Consider the following 22,317-nt stretch of genomic DNA (forward strand, 5'->3'; position numbering starts at 1 on the left):
CAAATGTAATTGGTGAAGTCATAGAAGGCTAGGAGATGACAAGCAAAGGTAGACTAATGATTCCAAAAGTAAGGATAATATTTTGAGCTCCAAGTGCCTTTTCAGTGGAAACCCTGAGACTCTCATTCTCTCTCTTTGCTTTGCAGGCTCCTGGATGCCTTATGTTCTTTTAATCACTTAAAATGATCAGATCTACTATAACTTCCCCCTGGATGCCGCCCTTCCCACTCTTCCCTTCAAGGTCTGGTGGCTTCCTCCACCCACACCCCTAGTGTTGTTGTGCTGCTCCTCTGGCCGCCAAAGTGGCCTGCACTGGAGTTTCTAGGATGATTATTTTCACTGAGACAGAAAGAGTCCTCTTCCAGCTACTGCTTGCATCTCCCAAAGGACAAGCTGTGCCTTCCAGTTTTCTCGAATTCCTTCTCTTGTGAACTTGGGGCAAATCATCGCAGCAATGGAAAAGAAAGACGTTGAGTAAGAGAGTGCCCGGCTCAAAGTGTCTTTTACTTACCAACCAAGAGGAGCCCCAGTTTTTTACCTCACTTCTCCTCTTCCTTAGACAGCCATCTGTGCAACAAATGGATGCCTCTCAAAAGTCAGGGAGAGCTTTTGTCTCCCTTCTTTTGTAACAGTTTTCATTCTTGTGTCTTAGAGTGTGATTTTAGCTTACCGACTTGTGTCTCTGTTTTCCTGTGCTGCCTGGTGTTGTACTTCATTATAAAATAGGGTTCGGGGTGCGCATACACAGCGAGATCTCCTTATCTGGACATATATCTGATATTCACACATAGTGGAAGCCTTCAAAATCTTTTCAATGAATGGAAAGACTAGTACGTCATTGATTAGTCATGGGATCATCCTAACTCTCTGGTGATATTTTGGGAGACACAACCCGGCCTCTTAATCCACTCATCTGTTTAGCTTTGAGATTTGATTATACTTTTAGAACCCTAAGACTACAAACGACTCACTGAACTCATAGGTAAGAGAAAGATACATAGCTCATTTCAGTGTCTTCACCCAGGTTGCCAACTGTGAGCTTCAAACACCACGAGGTGCAGCAGCTGAGCTGAGACCTGCCTTCTCATTGCCTAAGAATTTGCTGTTTTTTCCGGCCAACTATTCAAACATTTCCCAGGGAATTGTAAACAGAGCCTCATACAGCAATGCAACTTTTTTTCCCTAACAGGAAAAAAAAAAAAAAAAGAAGAAGAAGAAGAAGAAGAAGAAGGATCGAAACATTCCACAGGTACTCCCACTGAAAATTATATAATGGGATTCAAAGAGGAAGCAAGTAATTGTATGAGAAAAACTCGAAAGACTTTGAGGCTCAAGCTAATCCCACGTCATTATCATCAAAAACAGGGCTTGCTTAGCCCTTTACACTGACAAAGTGCCTGCGCATTTTCACTCAAGTCAGTATATTCTTGCCACTTATAGATGAGAAAATAAGATTTTGATAATCCAAATTATATTTTGGTAAAGAAATATAGATTAACTTTCAAAAAAGGGAAATAAGGAAAGGGAAACGAGATCTTTTTTTTTTAAACTATGTGGTTACAGAAAGTGTGTGTCAACTTACTGTAGTTTCCAAGAAGATTTTCCCTCATAATCTTTCGAAGTGTCATAAGTTCAAATTACTCTCTGAACCAGCCAAAGCATTTTCCCACGGCTTTTTACCTTGAGAACACCCAGAGCTAGAATCTGTCCCCAGTCCCTGGGAAATCTTCCCTCAGCTGGTACCAAAGTTATTAAAAGTCAATTCCTAGTGCCGTCTTTTAGTTAAAACCGGAAAGGCAAGATTGAATCTAAAAGACAAGACAATGCTCTTAAGCAAATTCAGTTCTGGTGGATCATCTTAAAATGTGGACACTTTTCCTTCCCACCCCCAGGTTGCATCCTTGTTCCCAAGCATTGCTGGAAATCTACTTGTTTGTCCAGGAAATACATTTCAAGCCTCTCATTCACTTTCTTTGCATTTGAAGATATACAATTACAGGGCCATAAATTATTTTTCGTATGTTAATTTTCTCATAGTGTTAAGACCAGGTCTTGGTTTAGTATAACTTCCATTAACACCCATTTTGGAGCTGAATATTGTTCTCACTTAGACAGTTATTTGTCCTGGGGGAGGGGATAGCTCACGGTAGAGTGCATGTTTAAAATGCATGAGGTCCTGGGTTCAATTCCAGTGAAAAAATTTTTTTTTGAAATAAAATTATTTGTCAGTTGCCTACAAGACTTTCAGTGCTCTCTGTTCACCAACTTTCTACCTCAACTCTCCGGGAATATTAAAACCTTCTTACACACTGATGGAATACCTCATATTCCTCAATAATGCTTTTCTGTTTCCTCAAAGCAATGAGTCAGTCTGTTCACTTTTCCTTATAGTAATTCTCCCTCTTATTCTTGGCAAAGACAGAACAAAAAGGGAACATGACATATGTCTCAGGCCTTTTCATTATATCATATTTCTTTTATTCAGCTACACTCTTCCCATCACATGAAGTCATAAAGAAATTCATTTCCTCCTCCTGGAAAGGGAGGGAGTCTACCTTACTGTTCTGCTTACTTCATTCAGTGGGGAAGTGACAGATGCCCTCCACACTTCCTCTGTCATCGGCTCACCCTTGTCTTCCTCAAAAAGAATTTTTCTTACGCTTTTTTTTTTCAGTCCCATCACTATCTCAGTGAGAACGTAAAATTTTTGTTTGTTTTGAATGTAGGATTTCCTTCTGCAGAGTATTATCGTAAATAGTAGTTCAGCAGAGATTCCAGCTGGAAACTAAGCTGTGTTTACTTAAGGAATCAAATAGTTGGAGATACTTCAGATGACAATGGAGGAGGATATGACAGAAGTCTGTGAGAAAAAGAGAGACTTCTGGGGATGGTTCCTGGGAGACTTCACCCTCAGAGAGAGCAAGAGAGAGGGCAAAGCCACAGCAGCTTGGTCCCAGAGTGATGCTTTAAGCCAGAAAGGCTTAAATGATGCTCTGACAGCAGCATCATTCCTAACACCAACTTGAGCTCGGGTGCAGTCACCAAATGATTCTTATATGAGGAGGGTGGGGAGCTAAAAGCACCATGTATAGGGCAATGTTCAAGTTCAGACAGATCTAGGTTGAGGTCCAAAATCCAATTCTACTGGCTGTAGGACCATGAGAAAATTATTTAGCCTCACTGAACCTCAGTTTTCCTATCTAGATAAGGATTAAATGGGTTGATGTATAGAAATGCTTTGCAAACAGCCAACCCAGAGTGGTCACTCAATAGATGGCAGCTAAAATCCAAACCACGGAAAATCAAAAAGACTGTTACACATACCTCTGACAAACACTGACTGTGTAAAGTACCCCTGGGGACCCGTGTAGCTAAAGTTGGGGGAGGGGAAATCTTTCCACTGAAGTGGAGAGAGTAGTAGTGCTTAGCTGCTTTTGGGCTCTGGAGAACATATCGGAATATTAGGCTGACTTGGCACAGTGAGTGGTGCCACGATGACGCATTCGAGCACGGTACAGCTGACATCTAGAAGCTGCAGTGATAGGTGAGCATCTGACAACCAGTGGCAGTCACCAGCTTTAGGATACGATACTGGGTTTGTGAGTGTACATTCAATAGTCCCCTGTAGACTTTGACAATTATTTGTGGAAGGATTCTGGAGATAAGTTAACCTGGGAGATGGGCAATGGAAAGTTGTGGGGGGGAACTAAGCAGTTTTAGCAGGAGAGATATTGAATTCACCTTTGAAAATGCTGAGTGAAGTTGATGTGAATATAGAAAAGAACTCCATGTTTAGTAAGTGTCCCCATGTCATAAGTCATCAGCATGTATCTTGTAGTTAATGAGCCAAGGACTATGGACAGATCTCTAGGTGACATTGATATAACCCAGGAAGGTGATGTAGGAGAAGTCAGTGAAGGTGAGTGAGAAGATCAGAGGAAAACAGGGAGGGTTTGGGGGGATAATTTTATAGATGTCAATGGAGTAAGACATTTTAAGAAAGTTGAATTCATGAATGGTGTCAAATGCAAATGAGAGGACAAGTGAAAAAATCAGATGCAAAATGACCACAGATTTATCAAGGTAGAGCTTGTCAGTGGTGTGACGGGGCCAGAAAGTCTTGGACGCCATGATCACTAAGCTTGGCTGTGATGTGTAAGAGCAAGTTAGAACATTACCCACAGAAGAATATGAGGTGTTATCTGTGTTCAAAAGTGGAGGAGACTTGAACATCTTTTAAGCTGGTAAGAGGTGATGGAGAGACTGAAGATACAGTAGCCCAAACACAGTTTAGTGATTAGTTTTATAATGTGGTGACTCAAACTCAACTCAGTCTTCATCACTACTCAGCAACTCACTTTAGTTTTGCACCTCTCTCCTGTCTCTCTGTCTCTCAATGTCCATGTCATATCTTCCCCTGTTTCAAACACTGGACCTCACCTGGTACTCTCTCACCTTCTTAGCTAGATGTCTTTAGCTCACACTTCAGGTGGAAAATAAAAAAAAACATCAGCCAGGAATCTGCTCTTCTTTGCCTGGATATGTATAGGAAAACGAGCAAAGTTCCTCAAGGAAGTAATAAGGGAAACAGTATCTTAAAGAGATACAGAGGTTCCAGTCAAGTCCCCAGATAGAGAACTAATTAACCAGAGGACGGCAATAAGGATGTAGGAGTGGTCTTCAGCATACAAGGAGGAATCTAGAAGACGATGAACAGAATGGGGAGGGAAGTCAGTCGTGAGCAAATGAGTCTTAGGGGCTGAGACTCAGAGAACATGAGGGTCAGGGTACCGGAGGGATTCAAGTTCTCTTCATTAACTTTCTTTCTGGGATAGACAAGACAGCTGCTAGAGAAAAGAACACATTCCCATGAGGGGAGGAAGCCCTTGCTGGGAGTTAGAGGTGTATGTATGAGGGTTGGGAGCGGGGGCCAGAAGAGAAGAAAGGGAGGGGAGAGAAGTCTCCTTGGCCTCTCATCGTTAGCAGAGAGTCACTTCTAACGTGGAAAAGAAGTACTTCATTTTCAGAAGTAAGTTTCTAAGCCAGAAGAAGTGCATAGATATAGAACACACAAAATACTATTTGTTCATTGAATGAATGAAAGAAAGAGGTACAGGGGTATCCACAACATATGAAGTGAAGAAGAGGCAGGTTTAACAAAACAGAGTGCGTGCACACGTGCGAGTGTGCACACGTGTGTGCGTGTGACAGAAGGAGAAACTAAGTTCCCAAATGCCCAGATGCCCTCTAGCAGGGGGGCTTGGAGAGGGTTTCAGAGGCCAGTACATGTTTGGTGAGGCCTGAGGCTTATACAATTCCAGGGCCTCCTTTAAGAGAAAAAGGATACAAATTTATGAATGCAAATTAGATACAAAAGTAAATATTTGTTCTGGGAATGCAAGCTTCACTAGCTGCACAAGAAATCTGTCTCTACATGGTTCTTACAGTTTTCTCAGAGCTTAGGATAGCTTTTCCACAGTGAGTATGAAGTACCTTAGAAATAAGAACCAAAGTAGGAGGTACGTAAATGTTTCTAATGTCAGTCATGCTCTCTCATTTACTTACATTAGAATTTTTTGAAGTGATCATTAGAGATGTTTCTAATTGGAAGGGTGGCAGAGCTTAAGAGCTTATGTTGTCATTTATGATGTATTTCTAGAAAGTCACCCACAAAAGTCCTAGCTTGAGCTTCTCCTTGAATTTTATTTGCTTACATAAATCACCATAGACAAATATCTTGAAACAAGAGGAAATTCAAACAACTCCTTTAATCAGGAAAATCTTACTTTTCCTTTAAAAAATGGACATGAGATGTGCTGATTTTAGTAACCCTGTTTAAGTGGGTTTACATAAATTAGATGACCTCCTTCCCAAAAAAATGAGTTGTCGCTGTATTAAGCATTCTTACCGAGGGCATGAGCTCTGCCCCCTTTCCTGTGGTCACAGTCGCCTGGTATCACACTCTGAACTGGAAGGACCTTCTGCTGAAGGGTTTCTTTAGTAACAGGAAGTGACTGTGTAAGAGAAGTTTATACTGGTTCACTTTGTCCTTTCAGCCATCAAGGAAGTCTGTTACTGTAAATGACGTGGGGACTGTCCCCATACCTTCCTCTCGGTGAACACGCTCTTGAAAGGTGTATGGAGAGAAAGTAGAAAGAAGGTGTTTTCTTACCTTGACAGAACACAGACTTCTGTAGCTTGGCATGGCCCCCGGGGGGAACCCTTTGGGATCAGGAGAAGCACTCCTCTCAATCAGATCGCAGATTGTATTATCCAGCTCCACGCTTTCACATCTACCCGGGAGACACGGGAGAGTCAGGTTTTACAAAGGTCATTAAAATTGTTACGTGTCTGTGAATGACTCGGAGGTGCTATTTGTGTATGATACCTCTCTAGAATCTTCAGATCTCTAATCTCATTTTATATTCATTAGTTGCTGCCATGAGAGCACTTCAGAGACTATGAGAGTTTAATTTTCACTTACTTGCACATTGATTCAAAGTAATGAAGTAAGATACCAACAGGCTGACGAATTTTCACGGTCTGATGACAGTGACCAGAATTGAGCGTGCACAGTGAGCCTGAGCTTTACATACATTTTCTTACTCAGCGGGCACAATCATCCATGGCAGTAGTCAGCATTCCCTGCATTTTACAGATGCGCAAACTTGGACCTAGGAAGTTAACCAAGTGACTAATTTATGTGAAATCAAGCTGCAAAACATTGGCAGGGCCAAGATCGGACTCAGATCTGTAGGATTCTATAGCTTGTCTCTTGACCATTTTTGCTCTGTTTCCAATTAACCTGAGAACAAATCCCTAAGCAATTATTTGCCACCAAATGGAAATAGTATATTAAAGCCAAAGAGTATCTGGAAGTTACTTTAATGACAATCTAGTCCAACTTGTATCATTTATCAGAGAACCTGAATGAATTGCTCACATTCCCATGACAATTAACTGATAACGTCAAGATTTAAATCAGATTTTCTGACTCAAGTCCATTTTTCTTTCCATTAGATCATGTTGGCTTGATGGAGAAATTTTCTCATAAAAAATACAGTTCATGAGAAAAATGCATTCATTTTGTGATTTTTTTTTTTTACTTTTTTTTTGCCTGCCTCACCATTTTTCACCCCCTAAAAAATAACCCCTTGGATTGAGGTAGGAGTTCTTTCAGGAGCACTTTTAAAAGGTGTCTCCAAGTAAAATAAATATGTAGGTGGGTGACGTAATCACATGGGCTCTCTGCCCAGTCCTTTACCTCCTTTGAGAATGGCTCCCAGAAGGGGGCTCTGACAGCCATGCTTGCTGACACTACTTGACTTCACTTCCGTGGTTATAACTGATTGGACCAAGAGTAAACAACCGATCCTGGCTTGGCCAGTGAGACTCTCTTCTCTGCACAGAGGGAGCTAAGAATGAAGCAAATGGGTCGGGAAATGCAGAGCAGTGAGATGGAGTCCTGGCAATTTTCTAGTCCTGAATCAGCCCTTTGTAAGCCATGAATGCCCTTCTACCTTTACATTCTGCTAATCACCCTAAATCTTTACAATGAATTAGCTTTGTCTTTTTTTTTTTTTTAAGCTAGGTTTTTGGTGTCTGTTATTTGTAATAGAAAAAAAAAATCTCTAAATAATACACCTCAACCCTTCCATTTTATATTTATTTATTCTCTCTCTTGGGCTGTGTAATATTGGTACCTCATGTCCCACATATGATGCCACCATATATAACAAGCTACTGGGTGTACAGTAAACCCCTCGTGGCTCAAACGCTCGTCGTGCATAGCATTGAGTTTGGACCGATCCTCATGGCTTCTCACAACTCTCAGAGAAGAGTCACAAAATTCCTTTAATAACTGCCCCCAATCCTTCAGGTTAATTAGATTCCCAATTAATTAATTAGTCCAATGGAATTGGACTAGACTGAATGCCAAGCCCCCGAGGCAGCTTTCTGACCTATTCTGAACCAGACTTGCCTGCCAAGAGGTCGCAACAGTTTCTGGTACTATGTTCCACTGTGGCAAACATGTTACTGAATCCAAATCCCAGAGGGGATCATTTTGAGATTACCCGCTGTGACCTCCTCGTCCCAAAATGATCCAGCTCCCTTGCTCTGCTTCTGAGCTCATCTTCTATTCCCCTCTGCCCTGCCTTTTTCTTCTAGGCCCCATCACAGTGTCCAGAACGTGCCAAGCATGCTTCCCACACCGAGGCTTGGTGTGTGCCCTTTCCTCCCCTCGTGCCACTGAGAGCCTGCCTCGCATGTCACTTGATCACAGAAGCCTCTGCTGAGCAACTCACCTGAAGTAGCTTTCTCACACCCATCACTACTGGCCCTTCATTCTGTTTTATTTTCTCCTTAGAATTTGGTATTATTTTGATTTCATATTTGTTTACTGTTCCTCTCCCCAGCTCCCATACAGGCCTCACACCTGCCCCGTAAAAGAAGAAGGGCCTTTGTCTGCTTTTATTCACTGCTCTGTTTCTTGGCCCAGAGTGTGACCTCCCTCAATAAATATTTGTTATTGAATAAATGTGACTCCATGATGAAGTTTAATTCAAAATATTAACTCAAATCTTACAGTGAATTACTTATTTAAGATGTATGCAAATAATCTCAAACTCACAAGACCGGTAAAGTTGGGACAAAAATCATTAAGCAAGGAGACGTTGACAGCAGCTTTAGTGTGGACACGTGAGCCTAGCAGTTACTGCCGTCGTGTGTGCTTTTACACTTGAATTATGTGCCTTCTTCGATACTCAGCAATCATTCATTGAGTATCCACTATTGCAGGGTCCCGACTTTTCGCAGAAATAATCACAATCAGTGATGATCTGCACAGTATTTCAGCTTTAGTGGTGAATATGCTTAGAGGCCAACGGCCACCTTTTTGTGTCTTACTAGGACACATCAGCAAAGGTTCTGCCTCAGAAGAGGGGCCCTGCTCCCTGCCCTGAGAGCGGGGTTCACACTCGTCCCTCAGAACAATAGCCAAAGAGGGAGGGGCCCTTGTGGAACTCATGGGCTCCTGGTCTTGGAGCAGAGTGAGCCTCTCTGGTGACCAGAGCTTCAGTGACTTTGACCCCCATGGAAAGAGGAGAAGTGATGGCAAAGAGGAAGAGAAACAGGCGGTGGGGACCGGAGGTGGGGAGCTTCTGGTCACACCTGTGGGGATGGGGGGACTCAGTGCTGACCACTGTGGCAGGGACAGGGCTCGGCCCCAGGAGCCCAGCTCAGAGCTGAAGGGCCATGGGTGGCATGGAGCTAAGAGATTATAGCTCAGCCAGGACTTGATGCTTCGTTCGCTTCTCAGGGCCATTGTCATCATCATTGTCATCGCTAATGACTGCGCCTCAGAACTTCCATGTGAAGCTCTGAAAGAAGCATTATGATGCAGTACAATGGAGAAAACAGGCTTTTAGGGTTGAACATAACAGTGGGACCTAGGGTAAGTTTCTCACTTTCTATGGCCTGGTTTATAGGAAGAGAAAAACAATGCTGCACCGTGAGGCTGGCAGCAGGACCAGTGACAACATACGTCAGGGCGCAGCACCAGACCTAGGTCCTTAGTGACTGATGCCACTGCTCTTACTCTGAGGCTCTGGCCCAGTTACTGAACATTCTAACAAATAAGTTTGGAAAGTAGGAACCATAAATGTAGTATGTCGCTGAAAATAAAAATAATTTTAAAAGCACAAAAAATTTGGTTAAAAACATAATCAGCAGGTTTAGTCACACCTTGGATAAAGGCTATGTTACCACTTGGGTTTTATGAAATTCTTCTCAGATCTTTTAGATTATTCTTTAACATAAGAACTTAGTGAATGAAAATAGTTTTATATTGTTTTTAACTAGTGAAATTCATTACATTTTATGAATTTTAATAGGCCTTAGAGTTATTTTACAAAAGAAAGTACTATTTATCCAGGTTGATTTCTTTCCTATAAAGCTCTAAATTCTGACAATTGAAAGAAAGAATTAATAAAAGTTGTAAACTCTCCTTTTCTCTTCAGATCATTAAATAATTGCACACAGCAAAATTATATTCTTAATATAACGTTATGACCCAAGGTTTGGAGTAGAGTTAAAAAAAAACAACACTCTACCAAACTTTTAAATGCAAATAGAACAAATCCTACGTAACCTTGCCTCAGTTTTCCTGCGTACCTCTTATCCTCACCTTAGGATCTGTTCCCTGGTTCTACTCAGCTGATTAGGTGAGGGGTGCAGCTCCACTTGTCCTTACTCTGGGCCCTATCCCTTAGCCACCCTTATTTTTTCAGATAAGAAATGTGAGCCTCAGTGAGGTTAAGTACCTTTTCTTAAGGTCACTTGACTTATGAGGGGCAGGGTAAGTACGCACTCTGAAGCCCATGGCTTTTTAATTTACCATTGGGTTGCTAGTGATTTTAGGAAGAGTGACTACAGCCGGACCACAGAGGACTGTGTCATTCCCAACTAACTAGGCTTAGGTTTTCCATTATAAGGGCCATTTCTGCTTCATTTCCAAAGAAAACAGCCAATTGGTGCCCACAGCTGACCTGTGGCTGACCTATAAAGTCAGGTATTAGGAGAGGCTTAGAGACAAGCTATGAGGACCAGGTGCTTCACCAACAGCCTATCTTTTATGTGGCCCTGGTTTTCCTAAGTTTGGAGTCCTGGACCAGAGTCCAGAATGAGATGCAGCAGGTTCATGAATCATCCTAAATCAAACTAAATACAAAATTATGTATGTTGTAATTGTCTCTTTCTGAAGAGAGGGTCTATTGTTTTTTCTTGACCTCTCCCGTCATGAACCCATGTTAATTTATTGCCATGAGTGACTACTTTAAATTCGAATCTCATCATCATTTGTCTGAGTACATTTTGATTTCAAAAAAAAAAATTTAGCACAAAAGAACTGTGAAAATTCAGAAATGACTCTGAATCGATTAACTAAAATCCTGATTTGAGGTGGCCTCCTTATGAAATTGAAAGTAAACAGAGAATTATATAGGTGGTACTATTAGGCTGAGAGCTCTCCTAGTAGTGACAGAACTCAGTGAAGCCCAGTAAATTCCTGTTGGGCCTTTGGCTTATTCATTGCTTGTTTTAAACTTGCATGGATGTGAATCTCCTTCGTTACTATCCCTCCTTCCTACTCTTCACCCACAAGAATAAAGCAACCTAGAAAGTAAATAGAAATGATATTAATATGAATTAGATTTTAGCAATAGAATAGTAGGCTAAGCCAATGTGACCATGAAGCTTTTTTCACAAATAGCTTTCCCTAAGTTATATATGATGTGTGAACTGTTTTCCCCTAAACTGCTGTTGGGAGGTGACGACCTGCCTGGTAACCCAGTGAGAAACCAGAGAAAACAGGGAAAGAGGGGAATGTGTTTCAGGTCTACTTGGAGCCCTCAGACTTTTATCCCATATTCAAGAGTCTCCAGTACAGAAGCCTCCAAAAAATTATCCAATAAAGCAAGCGAGGGACACAGCATGTCTTTGTGTGCTATTATTTAATAGGCTTATCTAAGGTTTATTAATGATTTAAATGTTACTATTTGATTAGAGCCTAGACATTGTTCATTTGCAGAATCCTCACTGATAGAAAAGATAATCTCAAGGATTTTGGCTTACTGCCTTATAAGGCATTACCAGTTTTTAAACATAATCTAAACATCTTACTCTAATATTCCTTTATTAAATTGCCTGTAAATACCCAGTTCTTCAAATACTCTTTGAGCGAGCCTTCTTATCTTTCTGGATACCTCATTAACCACTGAGCTGAATTAAAACAGTTGACGTGCATTCATTTTATATTTGTAGGACAGTCGTATTTTCAACTTTTTGTGCCTTGTACATGAACACCGCTGGCTATCTATACTTTAAGACCACAGAATGTCCAGTCACTGATAATGTCTTCTGGTAAGCGTGCGGCCCAAAATCACCAGACCTGATTTTTATGGTTACGTGCTACGGTTGCCTCATTATTCTTGACAAGTAGTGTAAATTCCTCAAAAAAAATTTACATTTAATAGACAAAACAGAAACCACAATCTTGGAAATAACCTGAAGATCATTTAATTCCTCTCCTGCTTCTAGAAGACAGAGAAATGAAGCTCAGAGGGGTTAAATGGCAGATAGCAAAGCCAGGGCAAGAATTAGGGACACTAGGGTTTTTTCTTCTTACACACACTCGCCCACCTCAAATGTCCACATTTCCTCCCAGGCTGCTGCCAAGGTCACATTTAATGCTTTGATCTTCCTTCACAAGCCAAGTGTTTTTAGGGAAGATTCTGGAGAACAGAGCGTATTTTCAAATACAAGACAAGGAAAAATCAATAGCAAGTTCTTCTCTAAAGGAAATGCTTCCAGATGTTCAAAGACCAGGAATTGTAACCTCTGGGGACCCAGAATAAGAAGTGTTGTCTATAAACCTACAATCAAGCAGTAACTTGTAGGTTTTACTTTTTGTCATTGTGATCAGTACTCAGCGTGCACTCCTGGCTATTTGGGGGAGAAACAAACTCTCAATAAAGAAGTTACTCTGTGTAAATGTGTTTTAGACCCACAAGTCATGGCGTTTTAAGTATTTTAGTAATTGGGAACTTTAACATTTGTGATTTAAGGAGGTAATGGGAGAGAAAAGGTTTGCTCACAGAATTTTGAAAGTAGCATTGGCCTCAGGAAAGAATGAGTATTCCTAGAGTTTAGCCCAAGGCCATGTGGCTTAATGATCTAAATATGTGTCTAAAAGTGGTCTTCGCAAGTCTGAAAGGAAAGCCCAGAGGATAGGGATAGTTTTTATAAACTCAGGCTCTGTTATTGCCCTCAATCTGCATTCTTGGCTGGATCCCTGTTTACTTCCTCTCTGCTTTTGTGATGTGCCAGGTAGCTGAACTGAGGCCAGGGACCTGAGCCAGACCTCTCGTGGCTGTGCCCTGGAGGAACTGGGGGGCAGAGGAGCCAGACTGGAGCAGAGATAAAGCGCTGCTGCAGGTGCTGATCAGACCGCGAAAGGTTACAGGTCTGCACGGGCTGTAGGACCCACATCCCCTACAACTCTCCTGCGGAGATAGGTTTGGCCTCCTTATTGGAACTGTTCTGCACCAGCGAGACATTCTCATCCACGAGGGCAGAGTGACAGACTGAGACAGGGTACAGCGTCTGTAGACACACACAGTTTTCGACTGAAGATACTCTGGTACATGCACAACTTGGCCTTTTTGCCTGGCTAAATGCCGTTCTCATCTTAAACCTGGGATGGAAACTGCACCCGAGATTGCACGAGGTGTTCCAGCTATGTATTTCCATGGCAACCTGTATTTCCCCCACTCCACGGCTTATTACACCTGATTGTAAAGGCGTGTCTACTCGCATGTCTCCTCCATTAGATGAGACTTTCCTGGAGGCAGGCACAAGTTCATCCTCTCTCCAGAGCCTCCCAGTGATTATTTAATGTTTGACAAGAGAACAAATAGTCAAAGACAACTAGGCCTGAGGTCAACAAGGATACCAGGTAGTACTGAAGGAGGGGAAGCTTGTATTAAAAAGTCCCACGTAAAGGGGGGAGGTCATAGCTCAGTGGTAGAGCGCGTGCTTAGTTAGCATGCCTGAGATCCTAGGTTCAATCCCCAGTACCTCCAAAAAAAAAAAAAAAAAAAAAAAAAAACCTGAAAAGTCCCATCTAGGCTCTCCTTGGGATCCACGTGATTTCTTCCCTCCTCTTCTCAGCGCATCTGCCCCAGGAAAAGGAGCTGACCAAGGCCTCACAGTGAAGACTGTGACCTGGGACACACTTTTCTGTCACAAGCTATAGACTTTCCCGCATCAGCAGGAGGGATTTCGGAGTGGAGGAGCCCTTTCCAATTCCCGGGAAATAAACCTATGGTCAGGTTGCTACTTGAGAGGAAACATAAATAAGGAATAAAATCTTATCCAAAGGCAAGTAGTCAGCATGATTCTCCCGTCTCCTAACAAGCTCCGTGAGATTTTATTAAGAGAAGAATAACACCATTTTTACACATTAGATCTGATGCGTAGGCTGAACCTAAAAGACCAAGGTTTGCTGGGGTGTGAGTTTCTTTTCTCTGGGAAGCAGGGTCCCTCGAAGAGGAACAGCAGAAAAACAAAGTCATGCCAACATTGCTACTTTCCCTACTATTTATTACAGAGTTGAAAATGCCACAAAATGCACCCACTGACAAGAATACAGGAAGACAGAGTTTGGTAGCTTTATGGGTCAATAGAGGTAGATTCCTTGGTGTTTGTGTTATTATTATTGTGTTAATATGGCATTCTGTCATCAAGGTTGTTTCTCACTTGTTTAAAATTTCATTCTTTTGAAGAAGCAAAGACTATAAAAAGTCAATAATCTTAAGGATTCAGGTGATAGGAAACATAACTTCCAACCAGCATCATGAACAAGTTAAACCTCTATTTTTAGGTCAGGAAAGCATTGGCACTTATTCTAAAATTTGTTAATGCTTTTGCACATGGTTCTCCAGGGTAAATATGCTCGTACTGAGTTATGGAAATCAAAATTAAAGTAGCTATCCATGCAGAGAAAAATTAGATATTTAATTGTGAATGCTGAACAATGGCAGAGTATCCTGCCCTGAAACATGCTACTGCAGCATAAGGATTATTTTGAGCAAAATACACTCAAAAAACAGCAGATAAAAGAAAAGCATTCTGATCTCCCCTTTTTCTTCCTGAAAACAGGAGATTAAAGTCCCTTGTGAAAAATGCTCTCCTTATACCAGGAAGAAAGAAACATTCTTATCATCAAGGACGGGAAATTAAGGCCAAGACAAATCTGTATAAACAGACCTTGTTAAAATTTATCTCCCTTTAGCCTCACCATACATTTCAGTTATTTTTCCATAATTGTCTCTCTTTGTTCAGTTTAGTATAAAAGCATTTATACTAAATATACCAATTTTGCCAATTCTTTGAATCTTCATTTCTTTAAGAGGGTTCCCATGTCACAGAAAACTTAAGTTTGTGTGCTTTTTCCCTTAAGCTATCTTTTGTTACAGAGCCCCAGCCAAGAATTTCTCTCCCCTACACTGTTCTTGGAAATAAGCATTTCAACAGGATCATTAAATTATATCTTTTACAGTTGTGTCTCTTTTGAAAAAGCAAAGTAGGTAAGTTAGATCTGGTATATTCATCTTATATAACCACATTTTGGTCATTTTGGTGTCATCTGCAGTTTTCCTTTAGTTTATCAAAATGTATAATCTCTCAAATCTCTACTTTACTCAATATCAAGTTGTGACATTCTCTGGGAAGGTTGGAAGACTGCATTTTGAGTCATATCTAATAATTATAATATTTTCCCTAGTATCTCATTGCTATTTATGCTATTTATTATGCTATTTATTTATGCTATTGACTATGTATTTGGGTAAAAATTATCATCAGATAACAAAACAATATTATCTTAAAACTATTCTCTCAAATCAATATTGTTAAAGCTGAATTTCATTGGGACAAATATTTGAAAGGACTTGTTTTTTAAGGCCAGCCATGGGTAAAATAATGTTATGCAAATTATTTTAAATCATTGCAAAAATGGTGAGAAAGAGATATTTTAATAACTATATCTGAAGCATTAAATAATTTAGACATCATATACTTGAGAGCTGTACAAAAAATTTTAAGTAGAAATAGTTTACCTTTCTATTTATTTGATCATTAAATAATATTTATTTGAACTATATCAGTTTAAGCGTGAGTTTTTCAAATCTGTCTTGAAGTTTCATTTTAACATGTGATTAATCACAGTTCTTATTTTAATTCGTCCGCAGTTTTGGAGTTTGCAGCTGCCAGGTGGAGGATGACAATGAGGCAGTTTCCGAGCAGAATCTACACCTGACTCGTCTATGGATGGTGAGGAAATAATGGAATAAACTATGGAGACATTTCTTCTGTGTGAAATATTTGGAATATTTCATAACAGCTTTACCAAGGGTCACAAACTGACACGACAATTTGATTTCATTTCTTATCTTGCAATCACACGTCCCAATTCTTCCGCCTAGCTGATAAAGTGGGAGCCACTTTTTGTTGGATCTCTTGCATTCGTTTTGTTAGAGGTGGTTCATAACATGCTAAGTCAAATCATGATCAGTTGTTAGTATGTGTAGAGTAAACCTACGTATTTAATGAGAACTGCTTCTGAAAACGTTTTACAAAGGTATAAACAGGTTCATTTGCAGTTGAAAATATTGCATTGATTGAATGATGCCTCTAGAGGGCGCTCTGCATTCAGTTCAGGTAGAAACTAGTTTCTTACGTTCACATTTTCTGTTAAGGTTTTCATCGTTTTCAGCTCAGGAGAAAAAGAGGGGAATGTGTGGTGCGAACATTTGTAATAATTTTAGCTCATTTCTTTTGTTTTTCACTGAATTTTAAACTTTTAATAAAACATACTTCCTTTTCAATAAAGTTTATTTTTGGATTTTTGTAGTCATCGCTTTACATTTATGTAATAGGCTTAATTGAAATAGCTTTCCTCCCACAGTGGCAAGTTAATTTCATTAAAGGTTGTAGCAGTTTATATTCATTTCTTTCTTTTTTATTATTTCCCAGTGTTCACGTGGATGTGAAATTGCTGAGCCTAGAATTTCTTTTTTGTTCCAGAAATTAGGAAGTACTTTAAGAACTAGTTAAATATGGGACAATTTCAGCATCAAAATAATTAATGATAAGAATACATTATAACTCATTAACTAAATAAAATAGGATTCGTTCATTTATATATATATAACATTTAAAAAGAAACAGATGGGGACAGAAGAAATCTTTTTATTACATTGGAATACCTACTAATAAATGTAGAAGAAATTATGGTATCAGAAAACCACTATTTGGTAGTCATCATATTAAGCATTTAAATAGCAAATTTCAATGGATGCTAAAGCTCATGGCTGAATTTTTGATGAGGAATGGGATATTTACATAATTTCACAGGCTCTCCCTCCTCCAATACTTAGTGATACTAAAGGAAACACTAAAGAGTTACTTTACACTGGAGAATCTTGGCACACACCACTTTACTCAAATGATCAAGATTAAAATCACCTATAATGAGAAAAATCCAAAGTGATCATCTGATAAGATGCATTAAAAATATAGCTTCACATCTGTAGTATTCTTGCTAAAAATGTATGATCTGAATCTAATTATGGGGAAAACATTAGACAAAAGCAAACTGAGACACATTCTGTTAAACATCAAGCCTATAGTCTTCTTAAGTGTCAGGTCATGAAAGTCAAGCGAAGACTGGGGAACTGTCCCAGACTGAAAGAGGCTAAAAATCATGAAAACTATAGGCAAACTATGATCCTGCATTGGATCTTTCTTTTTCTATGAAGGACATGAACAGGAAAATATGCAAAAAGAGTGAACGGGTTGGAGGATTCGATGGAAGTGTTGTAACAATGTTCATTTTTGATTTTGATCAGAATATGTCACTCTCAAATATGCCACTTTGACAGAAGGATTATTTTGAGCTGAAGGCAATTAAGAATTAACAAGTTCAGGAAAAGGTATCTGCTCTCCCCTGATCTCCCTATAAGCAGGCACATATTTCCTTTTGTGAATATGGCATAAATTTTGCTCCTTTCCTGTACCAGGATGAGAAGAAAGACCCAGACTGGAGATGACGAGCTGGCACCAACATGAGTCTGTGTAAAGAAACCTCACTAAAATGGCCCATATATCTCTCAGTAACTTCACTACAGCTTACTGTCCCCTCAAGCCCAAACTCTCTTTCCTTTATTAAGAAGGGTATCAAAGCTCTTAAGTCTAACTCCCTCTCTGAATTTCATTTATTTTCTGTGAACTCCTATGCAAATTAAAAATATTAATAAATGTATATTCCTTTTCTCTTGTCAATCTGTTAAATTCTTAGCCCCTCTGACACTGAACCTAAGAGGGTAGAGGAAAAATTTTTTTCTTCCTGATAGATGCTTATCTTGTGGTTACACAGGAGAATGTCCTTGGTTGTAGGAAATGTACACTAAGTAATCCAGTGGTAATTTATTTCTGAATGGCTCAGGGAAAAAAAAAAAGAACCTGGAAATTTGAAATTATTTTAAAATTAAAATGTACATAAATATTAAACCTAAAAAAATAAAATCTGATTTGACACTTAAATTACTATGCTCAATGTAGAAACCATCTTATAAAAATGAAATCAGCATTTCATTATGTAGCAGAAACTAAGATGCAGGCCAGTAAATCTTCTTTGAGATTTGTGAAATTAGTGCAAACCAAAACAAAGCAAAGATAATTTAGTGTTTTGTTCCACTTTTCTAAAGGAATATGGCAGAAGAGCATTTCTGTGAATCAAATACTTTGATAGTCTATTCTAGCCCAAGGATTCCAAAACTGAAATGAGCTATTTCTGCCATAATTTTAAAGCCCAGATAGAAAAAAAAAAAAGCAAAATAAACAAACAAAACCTCAAACCTTGAATATCTTCATCTTTGCTTTGAAATGTCTGGCATCTCACCTCCCTGTAGACTTCTCATAATAAACATGTAGGGTCTGCTGAAATTCTCTGCTATAATTCCAGATTAGAGATGTCCACCTTTGGAAATGTGAGTTAGTGCTAAAACCCATTCACAACAGAAAAAAACTCCCAAAACTCAGAAATATTTTTTTCTCATTTAATTCAACAAATATTTCTTTAAAATTTCTCTGTATAAAGCTCATTAACCTTCAAAAGCCTGTGTCCTCATGATTTTTCATGTGATTCCAAATGAAAGTAATGTACATAAAAGGGTTTTTTCTTTCATTAATTACTTTTTTACACACAATGATACAAACTTTGGCATCAGAGAACATCACAGGGATTTAAAACGGATATTTATTAATTTAAGAAACAAAAGCTATAATACAAAATATTGGCTGACCTTGTCTGAGTATAGAGAATGGGGTCATTTATTTTTGAGTGAAATGGAAAAAAGTACACTGGCTTCTCTTTGTTTGTTATAAAATATCAACTCATTGAATTCAGATTCAAATTATCAAAGGTCATGATTATATGAGAAACCAGTAAAATGAAACAGTTATTTGGTATAAAATTGTTTTTTGTTCTTCATACATCTTTACAAGATTGACATAAAAGCTCATGTACTTGTATAAATGCAACTATACAAAGACTAGAGGAGGAATTCTTAAAACTGGGTAAGTTAGAATACTTGGCAGCAAAACTGAATCTCATATAAAACTGGCATTACTGAGATCAAGTGAAAAAACAGGCCAGGTAGCGTTCTGTAGTAAAACACAAGGACCAGCAGGTGGGTGAGGTGACATTGTTTTTATTAAGTGATGACAGAGTGGATGGGAAACTAGCATTCTGCTAAAAAGGTGAGATTCACCCTTACTCAGCTGACGCTTGTTGAAATATGTACCAACACACAGTCCCCCTGGCCGGGCGGGTCACAGTGATGGGGCAGCGGCTACTGAGCCAGGCACCGCACCAAGCACAGTCTGTGCTTTCTCCCATGCGAACCACAGAGCGCCCCCATGTGGTAGGAACTGCTCTCCCTCTATTGCAGCTGAGGAAGCGAGGTTCAAAGGCATGTAGTAACTTGCCCAAGATGAGCTCTTCTTAACCACTGCGTTTCATTGAGCAGGGATTTTGTATAGATTGCCAAAGGTAAAGAATTAGAACAGATCAGCTAGAGATACTGGTAGAGACAGATCTTTTCATGAACAGTTCTTTTTTCTATAACAGTTTTTTTTTAAACACTGTAAGAAAAGAAAAGGCATGTACAATGTTTGTATTTTTAGAGCTATAAATTAGGAACTGGAACAGGAAGAGATTGTATGTGGTTGACTGTGAAATGAAGATCATAACACAATTAGAGTCAGAATTTCAGTCAGATCTGGAAAACCAAAGAATTGGTCAGGCTTATTTTACAAAAATGAATTTACAGAATACCCAGGGAAGAGTATTTAGTTTTGCAGATGCAAAAAATTAGTAGTTGCTTAAAAACATAGGCTCACACCAAATAAAAGTGTGCATATCTAGCAACATCAAGTCTCAACAAATGCTGAATAAATAAATAGGGAAAACAAATATTCTAATCTTCTGTAATAAAGATTTTCATAATAATTATTATAATAGTAATCCAACTTTGATATAGAAAATTTAGAGTAAAACCATGGTACATGTACCCTTTTTCTTCATATGCATATATGTATTTTTGTCAATTGGGATTGGGGTATATAAAAGTATTATATTGTACTTTTTCTGATTAATATATCATCAGACTATTAAAGGACTTTCCTTTAGTAAAGAGATCCAAGGGAATTCAAATTAAAACATTCAAGAACAAACATGAACAGATTTGGCTCAAAGCATTATGCTTAATGGATTTCAATAAAGTACAATGTAGTCAAGTACATCAAAGATAGGCAAACACCAGTTAGAAAGCAATGGGGCTACCAGGACAATGTCAGAGTTGCACTCACCAAGTAGATGGCTGTTCAGGGTTAAGAAACTTGATTTTTTACTTAACTGTTAAAGATTCTGAGTGTCCCTTACATCTAGGTCTAAGCTTAAGTACACATATGATCTATTCTAGCCTAGCTATAAAGCTAAACATAAACAAAATATTGGGATTCACCCAAGAACTTGAAAGGAATTTGAGGGCAAATTTAGGAATTTTCTTCAAAATATGTAAGCCACCAGAGAAACAAGGATTGCTAATACTATTTTAATTAACAAGAATAGCATTATAAGAAAGTTAAAGACTTTATCAGTGAGAAGTGGAATTTATGATATAGATTTACTAATATGAGAGTAGTTTAAGCTGTGGAAAGAAAGGTTTCTGTGAGGACAAATGTTGCTTGTTTGATTAAATACATACATTAAAAACTCTTCACTAAGATTATAGGCAAAGGCAGTTTTAAAGTTGAGTAAATACAGAAATGTCTAATCATGTCTTAAAAACTGGATTCCAGAAAAGAACAGAAGGGTGTAGGTAAAAGACATATTTTTGGGTGAGCATAAATATTTGGTCCCTCTTAGGGATCTGGGCTAGGAAAGATTTCTTTCTTTTTCTTTTTCTTTTTTTTTTTTTGTAAACTACGGGAAAGAAAAGGTAAACCATAACAATGACATTTTAAAAGCCTTTTCAAACCAAAATACTAAATAAACTACAGGAATGGTGCACACACTTATGGGAATAGGCTGAAAAAAAGTATACGACCTCCGTTGTAGAGAATAGCATTTGGAGAAAGAAATAACCCCAAACATATGAGTCTGATATCCGTGGCCTAAATGTTCAGTTACAAAGAGGTTGACACGGCATGGCAGACTGTTTGCTTATGAACTCATCCTCACAGCGCTACAGAGGTAAAAAAGCAAAACAAAAAGTGACTGGAGTTTATCATTTATCCATTCAGCAAATAACTAGTGAACCCCTATTATGTGCCAGACAGTCTTTCTGATGGTCAGCACATTATATCAATAAACAAAAAAGAAGAAGAAGGAAAAAACCTCCCTTTGCTGTTGGCACTTACATTCCAGGATTTCTTAAAAACAACTGTAACGTTTTCCTGCCTCTGAAGAAACTTACGATGAATTTGCCGTCAAGTTCGTTAATAAACATGATTCAGAAGATCTAGTGAGGGCCGCTCTACTGATCAAGAAGATTAATTGCCTTAAGGCAATTAGGAGTTTAGTATAATCTATTTGGAAAATGTGAGTAGGTTCAAAGAGCGTGTTAACAAAATCATGCACTATGTTAGGAGAACAACTCCCCCACCACAAAGTGACTATGGTCGGCCCTGTGACCCTACAGTTTTCTCTCATAAAATACTCGCACAGTTCTGAGGTAGTTATGCTAAAAAGATAAAAGAAAGAAGAACGATGGAGTGTACTAAGCAAGAGATCACCTTTAACATGTAATATTTTTAAAGAGCTATCTCGAAAAGGGTATAGACAGATCTTCTATGATGGCTAGAGATACAAAGTTGTTCAAAAAAAAATTAGGAGGAAGTTTAGCGAACCTGGAAGACAAAACAAATCAAACTCTTGAGAGAACCCAGTTGCAATGCGGCAGGCCCAGTTGAGAGCACTGTGCAAAGGACAAGAGAGAAGAGATAGTTTAAAGCCCCAAGATCAAAAAATAAGAAAATCTGGAGACAACCCAGAGAAAAGGAAATCTGGGAAGTGTTCAAAGATATTGGGGGGTTGGGGTGAGGGCACAACCTCAGGGACCCAGGAAGGGATGAATCCAAGAGCCAGGAAGAGTTTAGTAAAATATTTGTAAGATTGATTGGGTACTGAGCTGA

At 39.1% G+C, this 22,317-nt stretch overlaps 1 protein-coding gene across 1 annotated transcript in view; it reads right to left on the reverse strand.

The window, feature by feature from the left end:
* The window catches only part of LOC102523331 (pyroglutamylated RF-amide peptide receptor), a 213,099-nt gene that overhangs the window by 41,373 nt on the left and 149,409 nt on the right, over positions 1 to 22,317 (reverse strand). Inside the window, exon 5 of the mRNA XM_032462687.1 lies at positions 6,173 to 6,293. Within this exon, the coding sequence (XP_032318578.1) occupies positions 6,173 to 6,293 (121 nt within the window). The remainder of the gene's footprint in view (positions 1 to 6,172; positions 6,294 to 22,317) is intronic.

Source organism: Camelus ferus, chromosome 2, assembly GCF_009834535.1.
Source record: "Camelus ferus isolate YT-003-E chromosome 2, BCGSAC_Cfer_1.0, whole genome shotgun sequence".
Taxonomy (NCBI): Eukaryota; Metazoa; Chordata; class Mammalia; order Artiodactyla; family Camelidae; genus Camelus; species Camelus ferus.